Source organism: Lissotriton helveticus, chromosome 4_1 (genome assembly GCF_964261635.1).
Source record: "Lissotriton helveticus chromosome 4_1, aLisHel1.1, whole genome shotgun sequence".
NCBI lineage: Eukaryota > Metazoa > Chordata > Amphibia > Caudata > Salamandridae > Lissotriton > Lissotriton helveticus.
In genome coordinates this window covers 1,214,486,767-1,214,508,939 of record NC_136063.1, presented here as the reverse complement: position 1 = coordinate 1,214,508,939, position 22,173 = coordinate 1,214,486,767, and the positions used below count along the sequence as shown (strand labels likewise).

The window sequence follows — 22,173 nt, the reverse complement described above, 5'->3', positions numbered from 1 at the left end:
AAAGCAGGATATGACACCAACTATACTAAAAAGGGAAAGACCAAGAAAGACTAAGGAAAGAGAAACCAAGAGAAGGAAACACAAAGAAAATAATAAACCCATCCCCCCACCCTGCACCCCTGCATATGGCTGTCGCCTAACCCCAACTAGCAGCGTGCCTGTCGCCCCAACTAACTAGGTTCCGAAGATGGAAAGAGAAAAAATGGGGGAGGGCATATCCGTATGGGCTCCCAGCCCCCTTCTCCCCCTGTCAGAGACAGGCACCCCCTATAGTAAAAATACAAGTGCATCAGAGACCATAGTAGAAGAAAATTAGGGGGAGCAGTAATACACCGCCCAGCCTCCCGTAAGTCCAACAGTTGCAGATCGAACACCCATTTGAGCCAAACCAACCGCCCCGGTCAATCGATCTCAGCCTTGACCCTTCCGGACCATCACGCGAACCCCTCCCAGCAAAACTAATATGCCAACAAGAGAATCAAAGAGGAAAACGAATCTAACAAAAATCAGTCCGTTACTACTCGTAGTCTGCGAGTCCACGAGAACTTCAGCCGCACAAAAAAGCTCCCTCCTGGACGGATCGTCTCAATGTAGTTTTTCCCGCAATCGTACTGTCACCAAGGAGGGAAAGGATGAAAACAAAGTGGAAGAACAGTCAACAACAAAAGTCTCCGGGAGGGGAACATCAATCGATACATCCAAAGTCAGCAATGATGGAAGGCTTAGCGATATGCTCATGACCTCGGGAATACTGTTCTCCAGAGCACCAACCGAGGGTTTTGACTCTTGTTTCCTCACGGGGTCCTCGCACAGAATCAAAATGGCCGTTGCTTGAATCGCAGCCGGTTGCAGTTCCTGCAGTGGGGCAGGGTCCGGTTCCACAAACACCATCTCAGATAGGCCCGTATTCATTCTGTGTATCAGGGCATCCATGTACGAATGAAATGCCCCGATCGCTGCCAATACTGACATCAGCGATGGCTCATGCTCTGTTCGGTCCATTATCTCTCGCCCGGTACCAATCATAATCACCTCCCCCGGTGAATCTGGTATCCCCGGGGGAACAAACAGGATCACGAACGGGCGGCGTCGGAGGGTGACTGTTTGTTATATGCGGCAGTAACCTGCCCGTCTACACGGCAGGCAAAGGCCCCGACTCACCGAACCCCGGCGGGGGCCAAAACCGGGTCCGCGGGATGGGGACCTCCACCCACAGTTGATATTGTGGCAAGTCACTCCTCCATCGATGTTAAGTAGTCAAACGATCGCCGACAAATCCGGGCGAAAAAGAAACCTCCACTTCGATAGACCGGACCCTGCTTGAATCACTCGGCCGATGTTGTTGAACTGCAACCCGGCTATGCAGATACTCGAGGCCACGGCTTTCCCGCTGGACTAGGCCACAAACTTAGACTCGACGCAACTCCGTCAAACAAGCCGATCAAAATTTCAGGATTACACCATCGGAGTGCGGAACAGTTCATCTACACAGAGGTAGGGCGTAACAACAGGATAATGGACAGGATCATCTGGCAGGATACAGAGGACGGCAGAGCCGGGAGCCCCAAGCAGCCTTCTTGTTTGCCAGCGTAGCTCCTCCCCCCTTTGTTTCGGGTTTGATGTTTTTTTTAGTTGACTGCCTCATTGCAAAAAAATATTTTCCCAAAAGGTCTCAAGCTTTGGGCATGTAAAAAACGTATGGAGCCAGTCCCCCTCACCTTGGGAGAGGCATCAAAAGCATTTATTTTCTACTTCCGAATAACATTTATTTAATTTTTCCGGAGTATGATAAGCCAACCATCGCAACAGGAAGGCCATTCTTTTAAAATTAGCCGCTCTTAGGGCCTTGCTTCCTAATTGGGCTACTGCCTGCAATTCCTGATGAGAGAAAACGCAATTCGTTTCCCGTGTTATTTTTCCCCAAAGTTTGTCTACCATGGGAAGTGCCTTCTGTTTCATAAGTAAGGAATACCAATTTCCCACTCCCTTCAAGTTTACTTTAAACAACGCATTACCTATGGGAGTTGGAGCCCCACTTTCCGGGATTATATATTTTTGCATAAAATGTATAATCTGTATATATTCTAAAAACCCTGGCTTCATTCGGCTCCCTACCCTGCCCATTACTCCTTCCCAGGGAATTATTTTCCTACCGATTGGAAACTGGCCGAAATACTCAAGGCCAATATCTTTCCATATCTTAACATGGCTTGAATGAATATGCAGATCAAACCCCTTGCATTCATCTAAGTTCAGAAAAGCAAATCCAGAAACATTAGCTTGTTTAAGCAACAATTGAAGTTGATGAGATGTTTTTAGAAACGCTGGGATCTGTGTGCGGGACTCAGCATTCATCTTCTTAAAAAAATATGTGTCCATCTGATCATTCGATTGCAACAATCGTGCCGTAAGATCTAATAGCGCGGCTTCATAATATGTGCAAATGTTTGGTAGGGATAAACCTCCATGATTAATCTCTAACTGTAGTATAGGCAGTTTGATCCTAGCTGTCTTTTTACTCCAGACAAATTCCCTAAACATAGTGTTGATTTCCTTAAAATATTTAGCATTAACTTTTAAGGGTACATTAACAAACAAAAATTTTAATAAAGGAAGAATTGACATTTTTGATAGTGCATACGCCCAATCAATGTCAAGGGCAAAAGAGACCAATTATCTAGTAAAGTTTTAATTTTAATTCGCCCAGCTGAATAGTTTAGGTTGAATAATTGGTCTATATGGCGTGAGACGTTAATGCCCAGATATCTGATTGGCTCATCTTTCTGAGCCTGTGTTCTTAAAATCGTGGGAAGACAATCACAATTCGAGTTAAGTAATAACACCTCAGTTTTCTTTTGCTTTATCTTGTAGCCTCCTATCTGGAGGGCTTCTTCCACGTTCTGTTTTTCAGGGGAGAGGTACAAAATGATATCGTCCGCAAATAATTTTATTTTTGATATCCCTTCGTATGGAGCTTTAATAAGGGCATTTCCACAAATTCTTACCGCAAGGGGTTCAATGAAAAAAGTAAATAAAAGAGGGGACATCGGGCACCCTTGTCTGGTGCCGCGATTTATTTCCACGGTCCCTACTGAATCTCCATTGACTATCACCCGAGCTTGAGCACACTGGTAGATATTTTTTAACATATTTAGCACTTGAACCGAAAAACCAAATTTACCCAAACCAAAAAAAAAGTGCATCCCAATTAACAAGGTCGGATGCTATTTTGGCATCTACCATAGTAATGAGAGTAGGTATTTTATTATTTGTTGCGTAGTCAAGTGCTTGAATTAAAAATCGAGTATTTGTAGACATGTACCTCCCTGCAACAAACCCAGTTTGATCGCAGTGGATAAGCTCCTGGGCAATCGGCATAAAGCGTTGTGCCCAGATTTTCATTAATATTTTAAAATCGGCATTAAGGAGACTAATAGGCCTATATGAATTTACATCCTTCCATTTTTGCCCTCTTTTGCAAAACTAACCAATATAGATTCCTTAAAGTTTGAGGGAACACGAACGCCTTGGGTGATGACATTTAAAAGACTTGCCAAGAATGGAACCAGCTCTTTGGAGAAAGTAAAAAAAAATTCTATAGGAAAGCCATCAGCTCCGCAGGCTTTTGCACCTGAAATAGACTTAATAGCCCTTAAAATCTCTTCTTCACAGATATCTAGTGAAAGCTGCTCGGCCCTGGGCCCAGAGAGGCAGGGAAGCTCGACTCCATCGTAGTAATTACTAATTTGGCTTGCTCCAGCCTTATATTTAGTTGTATATAGCTGGGAGTATTGATCTAAGAAGACTTGAGCTATCGCCTCTTTATTTGTTACAGACATACTGGTTTTGGGATCTATAATTTCTGTGATAGTGGAGGCCTCCTGTTTAGTTTTCACAGACCCCGTGAGCAGCTTACCAATCATCTGGCTCTCCTCATATACCCACAGTAAGTAGGTTCTCGAGCTAGCAATCTCTTCCAGAGTAAAGAACTCTTTTAACTCAAGTTTGGCCCAGTCTAACTTTGCTATAGTATCCCCCCGACCTGCGGACTGAGTATATCTATTTTTTGTTGCTTCTGCTACAGCCTGCTGGAGTTTAAAAATGTCTCTTTTCTTATTTTAACAAGAGAGGCGGATAATGCACTCATACACCCACGAAGGGCAGCCTTGAACACCCCCCAAACGGAGAAAATTTCAGCCGTATTCAGATTTATCTTAAAAAATTCAATGATCCATTCTTTGGTATCTGTCACCCATTGATGATCCTGTAGAAGGAGCCGATCCATCTGCCACCTGGATCTTGACTTCTTGACAAACTTCTCATTTTTACATGTTCAGGTTTAAAGTTGACATCTTTTTAGACAATGACATTTAGCACATTTTGCTTGTGTGCTGCACGCAATAGTGTACCCAGAAAGTCTTTTGCGTAGAAATACAATTGGTAGAATCAACAATGACAGACGAATCTGAACTCGGGCACAGTGTGAATGGGTATAGTTTTTATTATATAAACTTCCCCAAGCCTTTTTTCAGCAGAAGAGCATTTCCATGTGTTGTCGTGATCGCCCTGTGCCTGAGTTCTAGGCCAGCTGAATCTCATTACTATCCTGAGAGAGACGGCGGCCTGTTCTGCATCAGACTGGTTTCCAGATGAAACACTTACACAGTTAAATGGGCAGTTATACCATCCCAAGGTATCTGGTAGAACCGCATTCACCCTTTGCTCTCAATAATAGGGGGTGCTAGGTAGGAGTACAATTATATGTATTCATATAATTTGTGCAATAATTATAAAGGTTGAACTATTTATCTTTCTCTATATTCTTGTAATGCTGGTTACAATGCTCTGTTTACTTTTACTTATCATTTTAGCGCACATATTTTATACATAAATCCCATTGCTTCACTATGAGCTTGAAATGCCAATTTGTGTTTTTCTTGTGCTCCCTTTGGGCATGCCTGAGTTACCAATGAAAGGGTAGATCTGTTTCCATTGGTTGTATGGCACAAACATGCTTTCCTTTCCCTCGCATTCCTTAATGCGGTGGAACAACGAATGCATCAGGACCACGTATTCCATTTACAATGCAAGTTGTTACAACTACTTATCCTAGAGGGCACTGGATTTTGGAACAGTATAATTTACTATTCCAACTCTAGTCCCTGCAACAGTAGCTTTACCGAAAGCATGTTATTGTAATGACTTGTGTTGTAAATGGAATGCGTGGTTCATTGTTCCACCCGCGTTGAAAAGGCAACGCGTTGTTCGGCGGTCGTGGTATTTGCTGTTTCCCATTTCCACAATTTCCTTGTAGGAATTAGGGTTATCCTGTTCTGAGGTTGCAGACACCATCCGGTACCCTGAGGGGTTTTACAAGTCTAGGTGGCACACCGTGAGCTAGCCAGGAATAAAGCTAACATATTCTGATGGTATGAGTGGACTCAGTCCCATAGTTTTGACCCTTATGTTGCCTAAAAGCGCAGTCTTACTGAATTAGTAGGAACCGTACAACAACTTTGGTTTGAAGCACACTCCAGACACATACTAACAATGAGAATTCCTTTAGAACTGTACGAATGGGATGTATGACGTTACAACGCATACTTTTACCACGCATACCTTTACAACGCGTTTTTTACCACGCATACCTTTACAACGCATAGCGCTTAGAGGTGCTGGATAGTGGTAAGTATAATTTTCTATTCCAACTCCAGTCCCCGTGGACACTAGGGAAGGTGTTGGATAGAAAATTAAACGTATTCCCTATCCTAGAGCGCCCCCCAGCGCAATGCGTTGTAATGGTTTTCGTGGTAATGCCTGCGTTGTAATGGTAGTGCGTGGTAAAAAATGCGTGGTAAAGGTTGTATACCGTACGAATAGTGCTCCAGATGCCTACACCGCATTGATGAGACCCTTACACCGCGCCTGACACAGTGTGTAGCTTTACAATGCTTTGCAGTATGCTCCATAAGTAGTATTGAGGCTTTTTGTGCTTCACGACGGGGAAAGGGAAAAACAAGACCAAGAAGGAGTCAGTTGAGGATGATAAATGTGCCAACAACTGCAGGGTAACAATGCTGCTCGTATAAAGGATTAACCAGTTCACAAAAACTTTATACCAGTGCTTCCCAAACCTTTTAGAACCACGACCCAATATTTAGAACAACAAACTTTTGCGACCCACCTAACTTTAATGGTTATGAGGCGGGTTATTTGTTAATGTAACTAATGCATCCAGAGACAGCACATTTTTCATTTAAATGGCCACTTAATTTGCAAAGGCATACAGGTTTACTGAGAAGACTGTATTGTACACAAATAATAATGTGTGGCAGTCGAGTTTCAGTAAATATTTATCATTTTGGTATCACCAAGTAAAGTGTCTTGATTTGTTTTAATCCTAATAAAATATTTGTTTTCATCACACTTAAGGATTACAAAACAAATGTGTTTCATTTTTCCTTCCCTCACTGCTGAATGTGCACAGTTAATTTACAGGTATTTATATTTTATTGTGGGTTAAATCAAATTACATCCTAAAGCCTTTCTTTTCACGTATCTGTACCCCAACAAGATTGTCACTTAATTCACTTTACTTTTCTTAGTCCGAGTACAAAATTAGAGCTGTTTGTAAACACCAATCCCCATGTTAAAAAATAAGCAACAATTTCTCAGAAGACAGCAAGTATGCCAAGATAAATACAGAATTTAAAGACCCCTTTATTTACTGCTTGGAATTTTGGTACTAACCAAATATTGGCTTGAGACCCACCAAAGGGGGTCACGACCCACAGTTTGGGAAACACTGCTTTATACCATCAGTACCACAGTAAACCTGACCCAAAAAAATAATTTTCAAACTTTTATTGTGCATATAACTCCCCCAACTTGTAGCCTGTCTCCCACCCCGACCAAGCAATGAAACTCACAAGCACATTACACCTACATTTCCTATAACACGCCCGGTATCTAGATGATTGCTGTACAGCTATATAGTGTGAACCCAGTGTGGATTTTGCTTTCAATGGGTTTGGGCTGTCTCAGACGACTGTGCAGCACAGGCTGACTTCCTTTGACATGGGGCACCTACTTGGAGGATTGGTAGGTGGTAAGTGGTGGCGGATGCTGCAGGTACTGTTGGCCCTTGGTGTGGGCCGTGGTTTGCACTGTCACTAAGTTATTTATGGAGTGTGAAATCTTTAGCTGAACAGTGTGTCTGGCACAGTGACATACTCAGCTCATGGCTGTAGTTCATTGGGCTGCCTCCTAAACTCACTACTGTTATGTGTGAAGGGGCATTACTGATCAGTTTTCCTGTATGGCAGCAAAAACAAATCCTTTTGCAACTCCCTAATGTCACAGTGGATCTTGGATTTCGTGTATGTCTAATATATTTCTGCTTTGTGTGCTCCTTTTTCACTCAGCCAATGGCCAATGCCCGACCAAAGTCTGAATAATGTCTCCCACGTGCACTGTAAGTGCTGCTTTTTGGCCCACCTCTACTCTTGCATGTGTCATCCACTTTCATATCCTGAGCACTCTGGCCCAGGCCTCGTGGATTGCTGAGGCCTCAAAAAACTTTAAGTCAATTGCCGCCTGAGTCAGTCATCCCAGAGTCGTCCATGCAGCAGATGATAGGTCAGCTGTACTGCTAGTGGAGGTGGCTGTGGTACCAGATGTAAACTCAGCAGAGGTGGTGGAGACAGTTGGCACTAATACTGCAGTGGCTTCTGCAAATGTGGGAGTGAAAGCATAATTTGTGCATGCCTGCTCCCCGTTTTCAGGCTGTAGTACCTGTAAGGTGAAGTGTTGCATCAGTGGTTTGTTTGATAGGTACGTGTGACCGACGAATTTAGAGTCTGTGCATGGTTATGTCAACATCACCACTGCACTAATTCAAATTTGGTGAATTTCTTCTCCGGGTCCCCTCCCGCCCCAAGATTTACCATTACCATGGGCATCAGTACGTCCGATAGGCATATTACCGGCTAAGATTCCAGGGTATTTGTAATAACCTCCATGTCTGTGGTGTCCCCACATACCTTGTAAGTCCAGTCCCTTTCACTGGTCTCATCAGAAATATATAGGCAGTCTTACAGGAGGTCATGTTTATCAGTCCATTCACTAACTACTTTACTGTCACGGGTCATGTAACGGTACTATTGCCAGTAATGCGTACATTACAACCACTGATGGAATCCCAGAAAAACTCAGTTGGTCTCTAAATGATCAAAATGGCATTGAAGTTGACCAGTTATGGGGTGATTTAATTCCTCTATCTGCCTTTTGCTTTTATGTTTTGAGCATCCTAGATTTGCTTTCCAAGTGGTTATCCTTACATAGCAGTCATCAAACGAGTACTTGATATATATAATAAATGCAATATTCTGTGTTGGAAGTCACATATTCTTTTGGTATTTCTTTTGCTCTTAATGTGTCATAAATAAATTCTCCTTTAATTATCTTTGCATAATGGATACAAAAAAGGCATGGCCCCTTTGATTTTGTTCTTAGAGTGCCCCATGTTGCCGATTTTTAATTTTTTTTGGATAAGAGCTTGAATGTGGTGTGGTGTTCCTTGCTTGTCACTTGCCAGAGTTAGGGTTGGAGATGGTGCTTCGACTTAGCTGCTCATCCCTCTCTTTATGACTCATGAATTTCAGGATGGCCCAAACAAAAATCTGCCCCAAATGAAATCTTTCATGTTGTGTAAAAGAATCAAAATAGGACTGAAAAGATTGATTAGTGAGTTTAAACAGCAGAGATATACAAACGTGCAACCATCTTAAAAAACCTACTGAACAGATTTACACCAGCTAGTTTTCTGAGCAAAGTTCTTCCGTGCGTCAGTGTTTTTTGTTCTACCTTTTGGCAAAATTTGCTATGGGGCCCAAAATGGTACACTTTTTCACCCCCACTTAACTATACGCTCTATCATAAGAATTAACAGAATTGTTTGCCATTTTTGGATGTTACTCACCTGCCCAAGCTTAGTGTGTGAATATAGCCGTAATAGGCATAGCTCTGGGGTGCATAGAGCGTTTTTCCCAATGTGCGCTCAAAATCAAACACCACTGTTCACCAGAACCTAATTATTTGGGAGCAGTCCCAGACCATGCGAAAGTAGTTTGTGTCCACTTGATTAAATCAAAGGCATCGTTTGTCTGCTGTTCCTGCTATTAGATTTAATCTGGGTGCTGATAGGTAAGTTGTATGTAAGAAATGTAATTGAGTATACTGTGTTTCTACAAACCTTATGTGGGTGCTCTAATACTTGCATGCACTCCTTTTCTCTAAATGGTGTAGTTAGGTTTCCTTCCCATTTAGAAGTTGGGGAGTGTAGCAGGCCTGCAATCCTAGATATAAATGTAAATGTGTTGGACTTGTAAAGCGCACAGCTGCCCGTAAGCGTCCCGGCGCTTGCTCAGGGAACCCATCCTGGTATTCCCCTGTGAGAAACCCCGGCAGGGTGTCCACAAGGTGAAAGCCAGGCATCCCGCCGCGAGGGGCCGTAGTGGAGATTAAGCAAGCTATTGCCCAGAGTCGCAGAGTGTGACCCCGTGAGTTGAGTAGGCACCAGAGCGAGAATTGTCGAGTCCGTGGAATTTTGAGCCCGAGACCCACCGAGGCGGGGAATCGAACCCTGGTCCACGGTCAATCTCAGCTTCCGGGTCTGCCGCCTCTAACCACTGAGCCACGCTTCTCCACTCATAAATGATCTATAGATCCAGGAAACCGGCTTTCTCCAAGAGCCTGTGCTAAAGAGGATTTGTAGGATTTTGTGTTTGGGGGCTGTTTGAGTTCCTCACCCCAGAGACGTTCTTCCGTTATGGTCAATGCACCATAAACTAGGAATTGCGAGCCTGATAATGAGTCTTTCTCTACCATAGATATAAAACTCCTTGACATGCCCTCAGCATAACAGTCTTCCAAGGTTTCAATCCCCGCTATCACCTTGCTTTTGCGAAATTTTGGATGACCTTTTATACTTTGTATGTGGTTACCACCAGCTTCCAGTTAATAGTGTAATTATTTCGAATTTGTGAATCGCTTGTATATATGGATTGGGAAACGGTAATTGGAAATCACAATTTTGGAAATGCAATTTGCTATCGCGATTTAACAATTTGTTAGCCATTTGGCACTTTATGCCATTTTTGTGAACTAGAATTTATGAACAATTGGTACATCACACTAGGCAAAATTAACACCAACAAACCATTTTGTGAATGCTTACTGTGTTCATTTTGCCTTGTGTGATGTACCAACTGTCCAAAATCTATGGACAGTTGGGTCATCACACAAGGAAAAATGAACACCTGTACAACATTTTGCAAATGGTTAGCACCTTGCTAAATGTTTGTACATCAGGCCTCAGACCGTTAACAGTTGTTGATTATACTTGAAGGCCTCACCACAGTAGGCTTTTAGTATAACCAGTGAGTGGGCAAATAACCCCTCACACTCATCTAGTGTGTAAAGAATTCTCCCACCAACAGTCATTGTGGAACTGTAGGATGTACAGCTGTATTCAGCTCTCGATGACTGCCAGCGAGTACCACATTTCTTGAATAAAAACTCATGGAAGACAATTGACTTTCAGGAAAAAAGGAAATATTAGGTGATCATCAGTACTCAAATTTAGAGGTGTCCAGTTCACAGTAGTTACACCGTAGCTGCTTCGTCTCTCAAACGTGACCACCAAGTGGGCCTGGTTATGAATAGCTGACATTGTGCACTTGGAGGGTTCACCTAGGATTGTGCAAAGGTACAACCGTTTCAGGCTGAGCTTCAGGTTCCAGTAAATTGGCTCCAATGGTTGAGTGTGACATTTAATATCTTGTTTATTTGAGATATGCCGCTCATGAGAGCTAAGGTTGGTGGCAAATCTTTTTGGTCATTGTATTAGGTGATAGGAGATTAATGTTGGACTGATTGTGTTTGCCTTAATACACATTTTAGTACCGTTCAGTCAGTTCTACTGCTTGTCCCGTAAAGGAATTATTATATTACAAGAATCAATGTTGCCAGCCTACTAAGACCTCTTGATGAACTATTGCCCACTGTATTATATTATATTAGACCTACACGATGGGGAGCAATATACTTTCCATTTTTGGTACTGTGTTATTTTTAGAAGTAAAGTTTATTCCCTTTAACCAAGTTCACCGATTTACAATCCATTCCTGATTTTCTTTTGTCTCTCAGGTTCTTGGCGCTGAGTACCATGAGAGTGTACAATCTCCTCTCTGTCTTCATCATTGTTCTCCTCGTGCTGCAGCTCACGATGGACATGGTGGTGCCGAAAATGAGACGTAAGACCAAGCTTTCTGCGGGATTTGTTGCTTTTTTTTGCTCTTGTTTGTCACCATTTGGGTTATATTGACATCGCAGTCATGTTTCCCCGTTTGTAAGGTGCTGTCGTTAAGATACAAGGAGATGATTTAGGTGGACTTGCTTTAAATGATGTAAATATCAAAATGGTATAGGTAAGGTAGCTACCATATTGCCCAATGTTATGTGTGATTGCAAAGTTCACCTGAAAGACAGTACTTTTTGCCAAGACAGTTATGGATGACAATGAAAAATGCTGCAGGCAAAAGAACACTAACCCTTTGGTCAAAATTTTAACTTTAGTTATCTCCCAAAACTTATTATAAGTTATTTCTCCTGCATTCTATTTACAATTGAATGTTCCTCCAAATGCAGTTGGGGCTTCCAGTACGGTCATCCTTGATTAGGAGGGGGAACGTGATTCTTAGTAATCACAAATGTAATCGTCAGATCAAGGGAGCAATCTCATTATATCACATATGGCTTCTGTGTCTAAATATTAGAATTTGCCATTCATTTTCCTCTGCCTGTTTTTTAAAGCAACGTGGTTAGTATATTGGAAACATCATTGAACTTTCTTTGTGATTTGAAAAGTTCTTAAGTTGCGCTGGCCTGTTTTTGTAAATAATATTAAAATCTGTAATTGGTGTTGAAAGGAAGAATGTATTTTACCTGTTGCAGGTAGTTTTAATTTATATTTTATAGAATACATTATTAGCGTCTTTTAAATGTTTTTAAAGGCCTTACGTTCTACTAAACTTGATTTTTTTAAATTACTGCTGCTGTCACAACCTTGAACTTGCAACTGTGTATTCCACATGGAAATTCTTGAACATCTCACATCTTCAAGATTTGCCAATATTGTTGGCCGAGGCCAGTCACATTATACTTTTGTAAATCTGTATTTTTCATGATCTATGCATTTTCAAACTGAACTACTTCTCATCTTTAATTTTCACCCTCCTTATATGGATCATCATCCACCCATAACAGAATGGTAGTTGCTCTAACCTTAATGGTACAATATATATGGTAAACTATTACTGCATGTCAAATATTTGGGGATGGTTGTAGTTTATGTGCCTCTACATTTTTGTTGCTGTTTTCAGCTGTATACAATAAAAGATGTCTTTAAAAAAATCTTCATGGTACAATATAAATAAGACATCTGCTAAAGCACCAATAATCCTTCAAATGAAAGATTCGGAGAACATCCTTCAATTACAAGCGTAATGCTACAGTGCTCAAAATAAAAAAATATGTGTGAGAAGCTGGCCTCGTATAAGATGTCCACTAATGTAAGTGGGCACCTTGCACCAGTCCAGACAACTCTTATGGTGATTTAAGAGGTCTTAAAAAACCTTAGAAGGCTCTGTAAGTGGTAGCTGTGGAGAGCAGCCTTCAGGCTTAGTCTAGAAAGAGTGTAAAGCAGCTTGTTTTACCAGAATGCAAACTTATAGTATAAATTAAGTGAAAAAGAACCTCACCAAATTTATAAAAAATATGTATTTATTATATAATACTCTCTAGTACATTCCAGTGTCTCCAACACGGAGATAAACACAATGCGCACAATACTTTAGCAAAGAAACACAGTAAATAGCATGAAATACACAATGTCCCAGAGGGTACCTAACAATATATATAAGAAAGAGGTATAAGAACCACGATTCTAGTCAAGACAGTGTTGAGAGGACATAGAAGTGCTGGGACCCCAAAGAACCACCCAAGGTGAGTAGATAGGGACACCATGGAGAGCGTATGCAGTGTGGAAACTCAACTGCATGCTCCATACAACTCTATGTGCAAGTCGCAGTTGGATTTTTAAAGATTAAGGACGCTTCCCAGTGGACCCTGGAGAAACCCCGCAGAAGATAGAAGGTTGGAGAGCCACCCCACTTGTGGATACACTAGTACCCACGTTACCTACACCAGGGAAGCTGGGTGCATACATGTGAAGGGATTGGTGTCATTACAACGCGTTGTATTACAACACATTCCGTTACAACGCAGATTTTACAACGCGGGATCCATTACAACGCATGTCATTACAATGCATGGCATTACATCGCAGATGCTATTACAACGCATGGCATTACATCGTAAGTATAGGTAATTTGACTTTTTTTTAAAAATGTTATTTAGTTTATTGTAATTAAATTTTTTAAAATAATTTAATTAAAAGACATTTAAATATTGTCATTAATGTAATTTAATAAAATAATATCTATTTAATAAATGTAATTATAATAAAAATTGTAATTAATTTAATTTAATTAAAAAAAGTAATTATTTTAATGTACATATTTTTTATAATGAAATTAAATTAAATTAATAATATTAAATTATTTAATTTAATTAATTTAATTAAAAAATGTAATTAATGTAAAATAATTAATTTAATTGATTAAATATATTTCTATTAATTTTAAAATGGTAAATATAATTTAATTATCCCTAAAGCCAAACCCTACCCTAAAACCTAAAAACACCCCTGTACCCCAAAACCCAAACCCTGCCCTGAAACCTAAAAACACCCCTGTACCCCAAAAACCAAACCCTGCCCTGAAACCTAAAAACACCCCTGTACCCCAAAACCCAACCCCTACCCTGAAACCTAAAAACACCCCTGTACCCCAAAACCCAAACCCTACCCTGAAACCTAAAAACACCCCTGTACCCCAAAAACCAAACCCTACCCTGAAACCTAAAAACACCCCTGTACCCCAAAACCCAAACCCTACCCTGAAACCTAAAAACACCCCTGTACCCCAAAAACCAAACCCTACCCTGAAACCTAAAAACACCCCTGTACCCCAAAAACCAAACCCTACCCTGAAACCTAAAAACACCCTGTACCCCCAAACACCTATACATATACTCCTATACTCATATTTATTTAAAAAATTACTTAAAATAATAAATTTAATTTATAATATTTAAAAACATAAATAAATATTTTTATTTATTTTTATTTATAATTAATATTAATTAAATCATTTATATATTATTAAATAAAATTAAAATAAATTATATACTTACCAATACTTACGATGTAATGGTATGCGTTGTAATAGCATCTGCGATGTAATGCCATGCGTTGTAATGCCATGCGTTGTAATGGATCCTGCGTTGTAATAGCTGCGTTGTAACAGCATTACGACGTAAAAGTTGCGTTGTAAGTGATACACACCATGTGAAGTTGTGTCGGAAACCGCTGTTGAACCCAATGGAGGACTTCAGGAAAGGGCCACTGGTGAAGAAGGAGAAAGTGTCCGGTGGAATCCAAGGATGGATTCTTGATGAGGGGTACTTGCAAGCAGATGAGACAGAGTCCAAGTCACTCAGGGGTGACCAGGAGACTTGGAAGATGAATGCCTTCCGATATCGGGTGTTGCAGGATGGATGATAATGACCTTGACTTTGCAGCTGTGAAGACCAGGCGACACTGAGTAGGACCAGGAGCCATGCACTAGCTGTCCCACAAAGAATGTCAAGTGCTGAGGGGTCGGTGTCCAGCAGGAGAACCAACAAACCATTGCAAAGGTAAGTCATGCAGGAATCTAAGAAGGAGCAACGTCGGGACCAGCAAGGACTCACCAAAAGCAGGGGAGTCAGGGCAGACCCTGAGCAATCAGGGGAGCCCATAATAAATGTGTGACCATCAAGTGGACCCACAGGCCGGAGGCACTGGAGTCACTAGAAGACCTCAAGCAACTCACCTAAAGATGCAGGCCACAATGCACACAATGAAGTGTGGCTGAAGATTCTGGTCACTGGAGGTGCTCGAGGTTGGGGCTACTGAAGCCCGAAGATCTTCGTGAAAAGAAGCCAACAAGCCTTTGCAACTGCAATGTGGACTCAGTGGCCAGTGGTTTGGTTATTGCAACCCCAACGAGGGATACTGGCCTCAAACTTGGTGAGAGGGCTGGGCAGGCCTCCGGAGCTGAGGAAAACCACCACCTGTGCTGCAGAGCCCACGGAGTCCAGAGGAGCTCAGGATCTGCAGACCGGCCGACTTAGTTGTGGTGCCTGCAGATGCAGGGGAGTGACTCCTTCACTCCAAGGGAGATTTTTCAGGTGTCTTTGATGCTTCACAGGCCTTGGAAGGTTCCTGTATGATGCACAGTCACATACGATGCAGCAGACTGGAAGGGAGATGCAGTCAGGCCCAAACGAAGTCCAGAGTGCCCAGGCGGTAGAAGTGCAGTGGTGTCTGATCTGAATCTTATTCCACGACTAATCTAGGTACCTACACTCCGGTACGCCCTTAAGCACCCAGTGAAAGGGTCTGGAAGATTCAGGGGACCCTCCCAGGAGAGGGTCTCGACAGGGGGGAGGTTACTTCCATGTCCTTTGTCCAGTTTCGCGCCAGAGTGGGAGCCAACGGTACCCAGTACTGGTTTGAACTGGACTATGCACGGGGACACCAAGTGTGCCCTTCATGCAGACTTTCTCGAGCTGGCAAGTGCACCCAGTCTCAATACACTAAATCCTGCCTGGGAGGTGGTCACACCTCCCTGTGACAAGATGCCTATTTTTCAACCTTCCTCTGCTCGAGCTTGGCTTAGCAACAGGAGGGCATGAAATGTGTATCTGGTTGGCAGCAACCATTTTGTGCTGTCCGGGTCTAGAAGACTGGTACCGGGAACACTGAGAGTCTAATGGAGGGCTCTTCCAGTGTTTGGAATCATACGTCCCACACCGTTTACAGTGTGGGGATATGATTCCAACATGTTTGATACCAAACATGATAGGATTAGTTGCAGCCGTTTTCGAGATGGTCATCGCGTAATTACACAGTGCCCCTCTATATAGTATATGGCTGCTTCACTGACAACCCAGGAGAATAGACTCCGTAGGCTGGAGGGGCACCCTCTCACTTAGAACCAAGCACCCTGCCTTCAGGATTGCAAAGGCCTGCTATAGGGGTGACTTATAGGTTTTAGGTGCAGTGACCCTTAGATATAGTAAACCTATATTTTCAGTAAGTGGTGCATGCACCAACTTACACAGGCTGCAATGGCAAGCCTGTAGTTCCATTTTGCATGGTCTCCCATTGGTGGCATAATGCATTCTTCAGCCCAAGGAAGACTTCTGGGGTACTTCTGCCCTGGGTACCCTTGTACCATATACTAGGGACTGATAAGGGTACCCCAGTATCCAATCTGGAGTGTACCCAAGTACTCAGCACAATAATTTAGGGAGAAAGCAGATAGACTAGGGTCCTGATTATCAGGATCCCAATCAGACTAGTCAAAATACAGCTTAGCACCAGGCAAAAAGTGGGGGTAACCATAGAAGTAGATCCTACTTTCCTATTATGTGTAAATACTTTTCCATCAGATTCTACTCCCGAATAATATGCACAGAAAGGATGAGAAGGCCTGGTTTAGTCAAAAGGAATTTGTTATGAAAAGAACAGGGGCGGCCCCCTTGCAATGGCGGAGAAGCATCGCCTCACTGGCTAAGAGCCAGCAGGTGAAAAATAAAACAGTGCTCTATCATTTTTGTATTTTTAATTTGCTGGCTATGGCCACGGGAGCGGGGGAGGAGTGCTATGTGAACTTCTAAGTGCACCTTTGTGTTAGACTGGCCATCTCAGGCCAGCCAAACACCCATGCGCCCTTATGTTTCTCCAACCGGCTGTATTGAACTGCCGGGCTGAAGAAACAGCAGAGATTCCCTGTCCTTAGCGGAGCATCTTTTCAGCCAGCTTAGGCCAATCCCTGCGCTGCTCTCAGAGCATGAGGGTATTGCACAGGGAGTCTATCCCAGTGTCTGCTGGGACCAGGAAGAAGATGGAAGTCCTACGGGGGCCGCGACCGACAGCTTAAGGTAAGTTCCTTTTTTTAAATAAAAATGTATTAACCCCCCCCCCTCCACCCCTGTGCTTCCTCCACTCACCTCACCACCCATAGTCTGCGCTAGAAAAGAAAAGGAAAGAATAAGGATTTTGTTGAACCGAAGTCTGTAGCAACATAAACAACTTTGGAAAAACAATGTTCAGTGCTTCAGTTGAAACCCAACTGGTTGCCAGAAAACGCCAAAAGAATTCTAAAGTAGGTGCCAGAAATGTAAAGACTTCTAGAGATTGCAGTTGTGAAACCTTAAACCAGCTGATGGACATTCTTTTCTCCCTCAGTGTCCTACTGTGTCCTTCCTTCAGTTTCTGTTTCCAGATTGTGACTCTTACAAACACACTTTACTCCTTCCTTTACATGTTATTCTCAAATCTTTCATTTTCACTTCCATTTTTTGTCATGACAACCTTTTACATTTCCATACATGGGAATGCTTTCAATACATTAAATGATCCTTCTTACAGTAAGTGAACTAAAGTACTGCTAATGGTTTTTTTTAAAAACATTTTTATTTGCATTTTGTTTAGAACTCAACAGTACAGTCATGCAATTAGCAACATTCGCCCCCTATTCCCATTCCCGCCTCCCCACAATCGGAGTCTGTTGGTGCACGTCCCATCGTACAGTTGCGAAAGAACTCTGGTTGATGAACAGGTAGCTGCAGCTCTCCCACCCAGTCCCTCCCGCCGCCACCCGTATGAACTAGTAGTGTGGTAATGGGCTCAACAGTCCCCCAACCCTCCATCAAGGCCATGATAGTGTCTCCACCTGGACCAAATCTTTCGGAACTTTCTAGGGCACCCTCAAGATTTGTATGTCACCCTCTCAGCCGCCATGTAGAGGTCCAGTCCTTGTCTCCACTCTTCCAAGTCCGGGGGGATCGGAGACCCCCATCGTCTCGCTATATCTCTTTTGGCCACCACCAAGGCTAAAACCAGGAAGACCAGGAGAGGGCGTGGCAGATCCACATCGTTGGACATCCCCAATAAAGCCAACTTGGGCTCCTGTGCAAGAGGTACCTCTAATATCTCTTGTAGTTCCAGAAAGATACGAGTCCAGTAGGTTTGAATTACCCCACATGACCATAGTATGTGATAAAAATCCCCTTCCGCCCTATGACAACGGAGACATCTGTCGTTCTCTATTTTCCCCATTTTAAAGAGCCGTGCCCTGTCATAATAGGTTCTGTGTAACACATTGTATTGAATGAGGCGGAGTCTGGACTTAATCGCTACCGCTCGGGGATGCATTAACACCATGTCCCAATCTAGGTCATCCAGTGTTCCCACGTCACTCTCCCATGTACTTCTAAGCTTCGCCAGGTCTCCAAGCATATTGTTGGTTAATGTTTTGTAAGTGAGTGAGACTGCTTTCCCCTGAATCTGTTCTTGTAAAAGCCTCCCCTCCAGTGGTGTGTACTCTGGCAGCCCCGACAGGTGTATGTTTTGGGCCTTCCAGGCATGGCGGAGCTGGGTATATCTGAAAATCTGTGAATGTTGGAGCCCAAATTCGGCTCTCAGAGCCTGAAAGGATTTTAACTCCCCCTTAGCAATCACATCGCCGATAGTGGAGATCCCGATGTCACCCCACCGTTTAAAACCTTTTAGTTTATGTAGTTCAGGTAGCCACACGCAGTGCCACAGTGGCGTTTGCCGGGTGCGGGCCCTGTCCCAGCCTGCGCGTTTCGTGGCCTTATTCCAGGCACGTAATGTTATAAGAGTCGCTGGAAGCAGTGATCGGTGTGCGGGGCCTCCATATAGGTAGTGCAGTAAATTGTGTGAAGACAATTTGTGTCGCTCTAGTGCATATGTGGGATGGTCTGCCGGCGTGTGTAACCATTCATTAAGTGGGGTCAAGTGTTCCGCCCAGTAGTAGGCCTCCAGGTTAGGGAGTGAGATTCCTCCGCTGTATTGGTGTCTTTGAAGTGTGGTCAATGCTATTCTGGGTTGTTTTCCCAGCCAGAGAAAAGTCCGAAGATCCGAATGGATCCTACGCAGCAGCGCCTCCGGGAGGGGATAGTATTCGTTTTGTAGTGCGTACAAGTATTTGGGGAGAATAATCATTTTATACATGGCCGCTCGACCTAAGAGTGTAAGTGGCAGGCGTTTCCATCTCTCCATGTCCGCGGCAGAGTTCAGCGAGACCCTCTCTATATTTTTCTGAAGGGAGAGTTTCTTATCAAGGGTGATGTAAATCCCCAGGTATTGGAAGCCCTCTGTAGTAGTGATTAATTGTTGGGGCAACGTCGTCCAGCGGTCACCACCCCCAGGATCGTATAGGATTGATTTATGCCAGTTAATGGTATAACCAGAATGTTTACCATATAATTCCAATTCCAAGAAGAGCTCCGGGATAGTGGTTATCGGGTCAGTGATGTACAGGAGGACATCGTCCGCATAGAGGGACAACTTCTCCTGGGCCGTTTCCGTGTGTGTTATTTTAAATCCGCTGATCGTCGGGTTCTGTCGAACCGGGGCAGCCAGGATCTCGATGGTGAGTGTGAAGAGGAGGGGCGACAGAGGGCAGCCCTGCCGAGTCCCTCTCTGGATCTGGAATTCCCGCAACAGACTTCCATTAACCCGTACTCTAGCTCGCGGCGCAGTATAGAGGGGCCTTACCCAAGCCTGAAATTTGGGGCCAAAGCCAAATTTTTTCAGTACCCCTCTAAAAAGGGCCAATGAACCGCATCAAAGGCTTTCTCTGCGTCGAGGGAGAGAAACCAGTGCGGCGACTCTCTGTTCCTCACCTCCTGCAGCCAGTTGTGTGTGCGCCTAAGATTGAACTTAGTGGGCCTATCAGGTAGGAAGCCGGTCTGATCCAAGTGTATCAGGTCCGGAATCACCGATCGTAATCCGAGTGCCAAGACTGTTGCAAGGAGTTTCACCTCGGTATTCAGTAAAGATATGGGTCTGTAGGACGTGCAGTCCTCTCGTGGTTTTCCCTCTTTGTAAATTGGGAGGGTGGTCGTCATGAAAAGGTCATTGGGTAGCCTCCCATCTTGGCACGCTCCCAAGAAAAGGTTTCTCAAGTGTGGAGCCAGGATGTCCGTCGTGACTTGAAAAATTCTGCCGGGAAACCATTTGGTCCCGGTGTCTTCCCAGACCTCTGTCTAGCAATGGCTAACGAGACATCCTCAACCGTGATGTCGGCCTCAAGTGTCTGGGCGGCCTCAGGGTCCAACGAGGGAGTCTCGGTTTGGCTCATGTATTGGAGAGCAGCGTCACAGGAGCCCAGGTCCCTGGCAGTGTAGAAGCGCTCATAGTGGGCAGCGAAGGTTTCAGCGATGTGCGAATCTGTGCAGGCGAGCTTGCCATCTGCATCCCTAACGTGCTCTACCCACCGTGCTGCCCGTTCCTTCCGATTCACCCTCACCAGCAGCGGCGATTGGTCAGATATTCCTCTCGCCCTGTACTCTGCAGTAGTATCTATGGTCAAGTCCTGTCCGGACATAAATATGTAGTCTAGCCGCGAGAATACCTTATGTGAGGCCGAGTAAAAGGAGTAAGTCAGTTGCTCCGGGTGTAACCACCTCCAGACATCGGGAAGGCCTATGGTGGTAATCATCTGGGCGAGTGGGGTCTGGGCATCTCTAGGGGGTGGCGCCCCAGATCGGTCCATCTTCCTATCCATAACATCATTGAAGTCTCCGCCTACTAATTGAATGGTGTCGGCTGATTCGAGAAGTATGTTGGCCAGTGTCTTGAGTGCATTTGTTTGTAGTTTGGGGGGTGCATATACCGAGATCAGCGTGTAGGTGCGTCTATGCCATGTCCCCTGAACCCCCACGCAGGTCCCATGGGGGTCCACCCACGTGCGCGTGATGCAGAATGGGAAGTATTTTTTAGAGTAATGGCTACCCCCTGGAGTCAGTAGTGTATCCTGCATGCGCCAGAACTTTATAACGTCCCCTGACTATGAAGGAGCAATTAGAACCCTTAAGGTGCGTTTCTTGTAGGAAAGTTACATCTGGTCCCACTCTTTTAAGATAGGCATTTACCAGTCCCCTCTTAATCTTACTACCAAGACCATTCACGTTCCAGGTCAGGACGCTGAGTCTGTCATGGTGTGCGTGTTGTGTTTCTAGTGCACTTGCCATTCTGAGGTGTCAACAAGATATTGTGGGCGTTCCCTAGTGTAGGAGTGTAGCATGTCGCAACAATATACATGACTGTAAACAACCAACTGTTTCCCCCTCCCCCTCCCAACTGCCCCTCCACCAAACTGCTCTAACTTCCCCGATCCCCACCACCCCCTCCCCACCCTCTCCTCCCATCCATCCCATACTCATAACCAAGAAAGCACAGGACTGTTGGGCGGTAAGGGTCTGTCGCCCTCCCACTAACCACCCCAACTAGGTAGGCACTAGGGCTCCAGCCGCCACCGCCACAGGCTCAATTGTCCAGCCAATGACAGAACGGGGTTCCCGTGCCACGTGGGCCACTAAAGGTGGCAGCTAGGCAAACAAATAACAATAGTGTTAGTCAATACTCAAAGGGTAGTGGTTGTGACTTGCGTGTCCTTAGCAGCGGTGTACTGCCGGCACGGATATCAGTTCAATACTTCCTCACGAATGGGAGTCTTGTGTTTCCATGTCGTGGTCGTCCGTACCCCCAGTCGCTCCCTGCTCCATCTCTCGGATCGCCGCGACTAGAGGGTGTAATGAGTGGTCTGTCGAACCCTCCAAGTCCGATAAATGTTCACTTTCGGCGTTCTCCATCTCTCCGATAGTATGGTGTGGCAGGCTACTGAACCTGGACCTCTGCATCAGACTCTCCTCCACAGACGCATTGCGGCTCTGTTCACACCTGTCTGTCGCGGGGTGTTCCGAATTAGGTGGTGAGTGTGTGTAGCGTTTCATTCTCGGGATATGGGACCTTTGCGTCTTAGGCGGGCTCCTCCGGAAGTTGGCTGCCGCCATTTCGGAGCGGACCCTGTGACCCTCCTCCTCCGCCCCACGGAGCAGAGGCCATTCCTC

At 44.2% G+C, this 22,173-nt stretch overlaps 1 protein-coding gene across 1 annotated transcript in view; it reads left to right on the top strand.

The window, feature by feature from the left end:
• RETREG1 (reticulophagy regulator 1) overlaps positions 1-22,173 on the top strand; it is a 729,848-nt gene that overhangs the window by 162,020 nt on the left and 545,655 nt on the right. Inside the window, exon 2 of the mRNA XM_078687778.1 lies at positions 11,209-11,315. Coding sequence (XP_078543904.1) covers positions 11,209-11,315 — 107 coding nt within the window. The remainder of the gene's footprint in view (positions 1-11,208; positions 11,316-22,173) is intronic.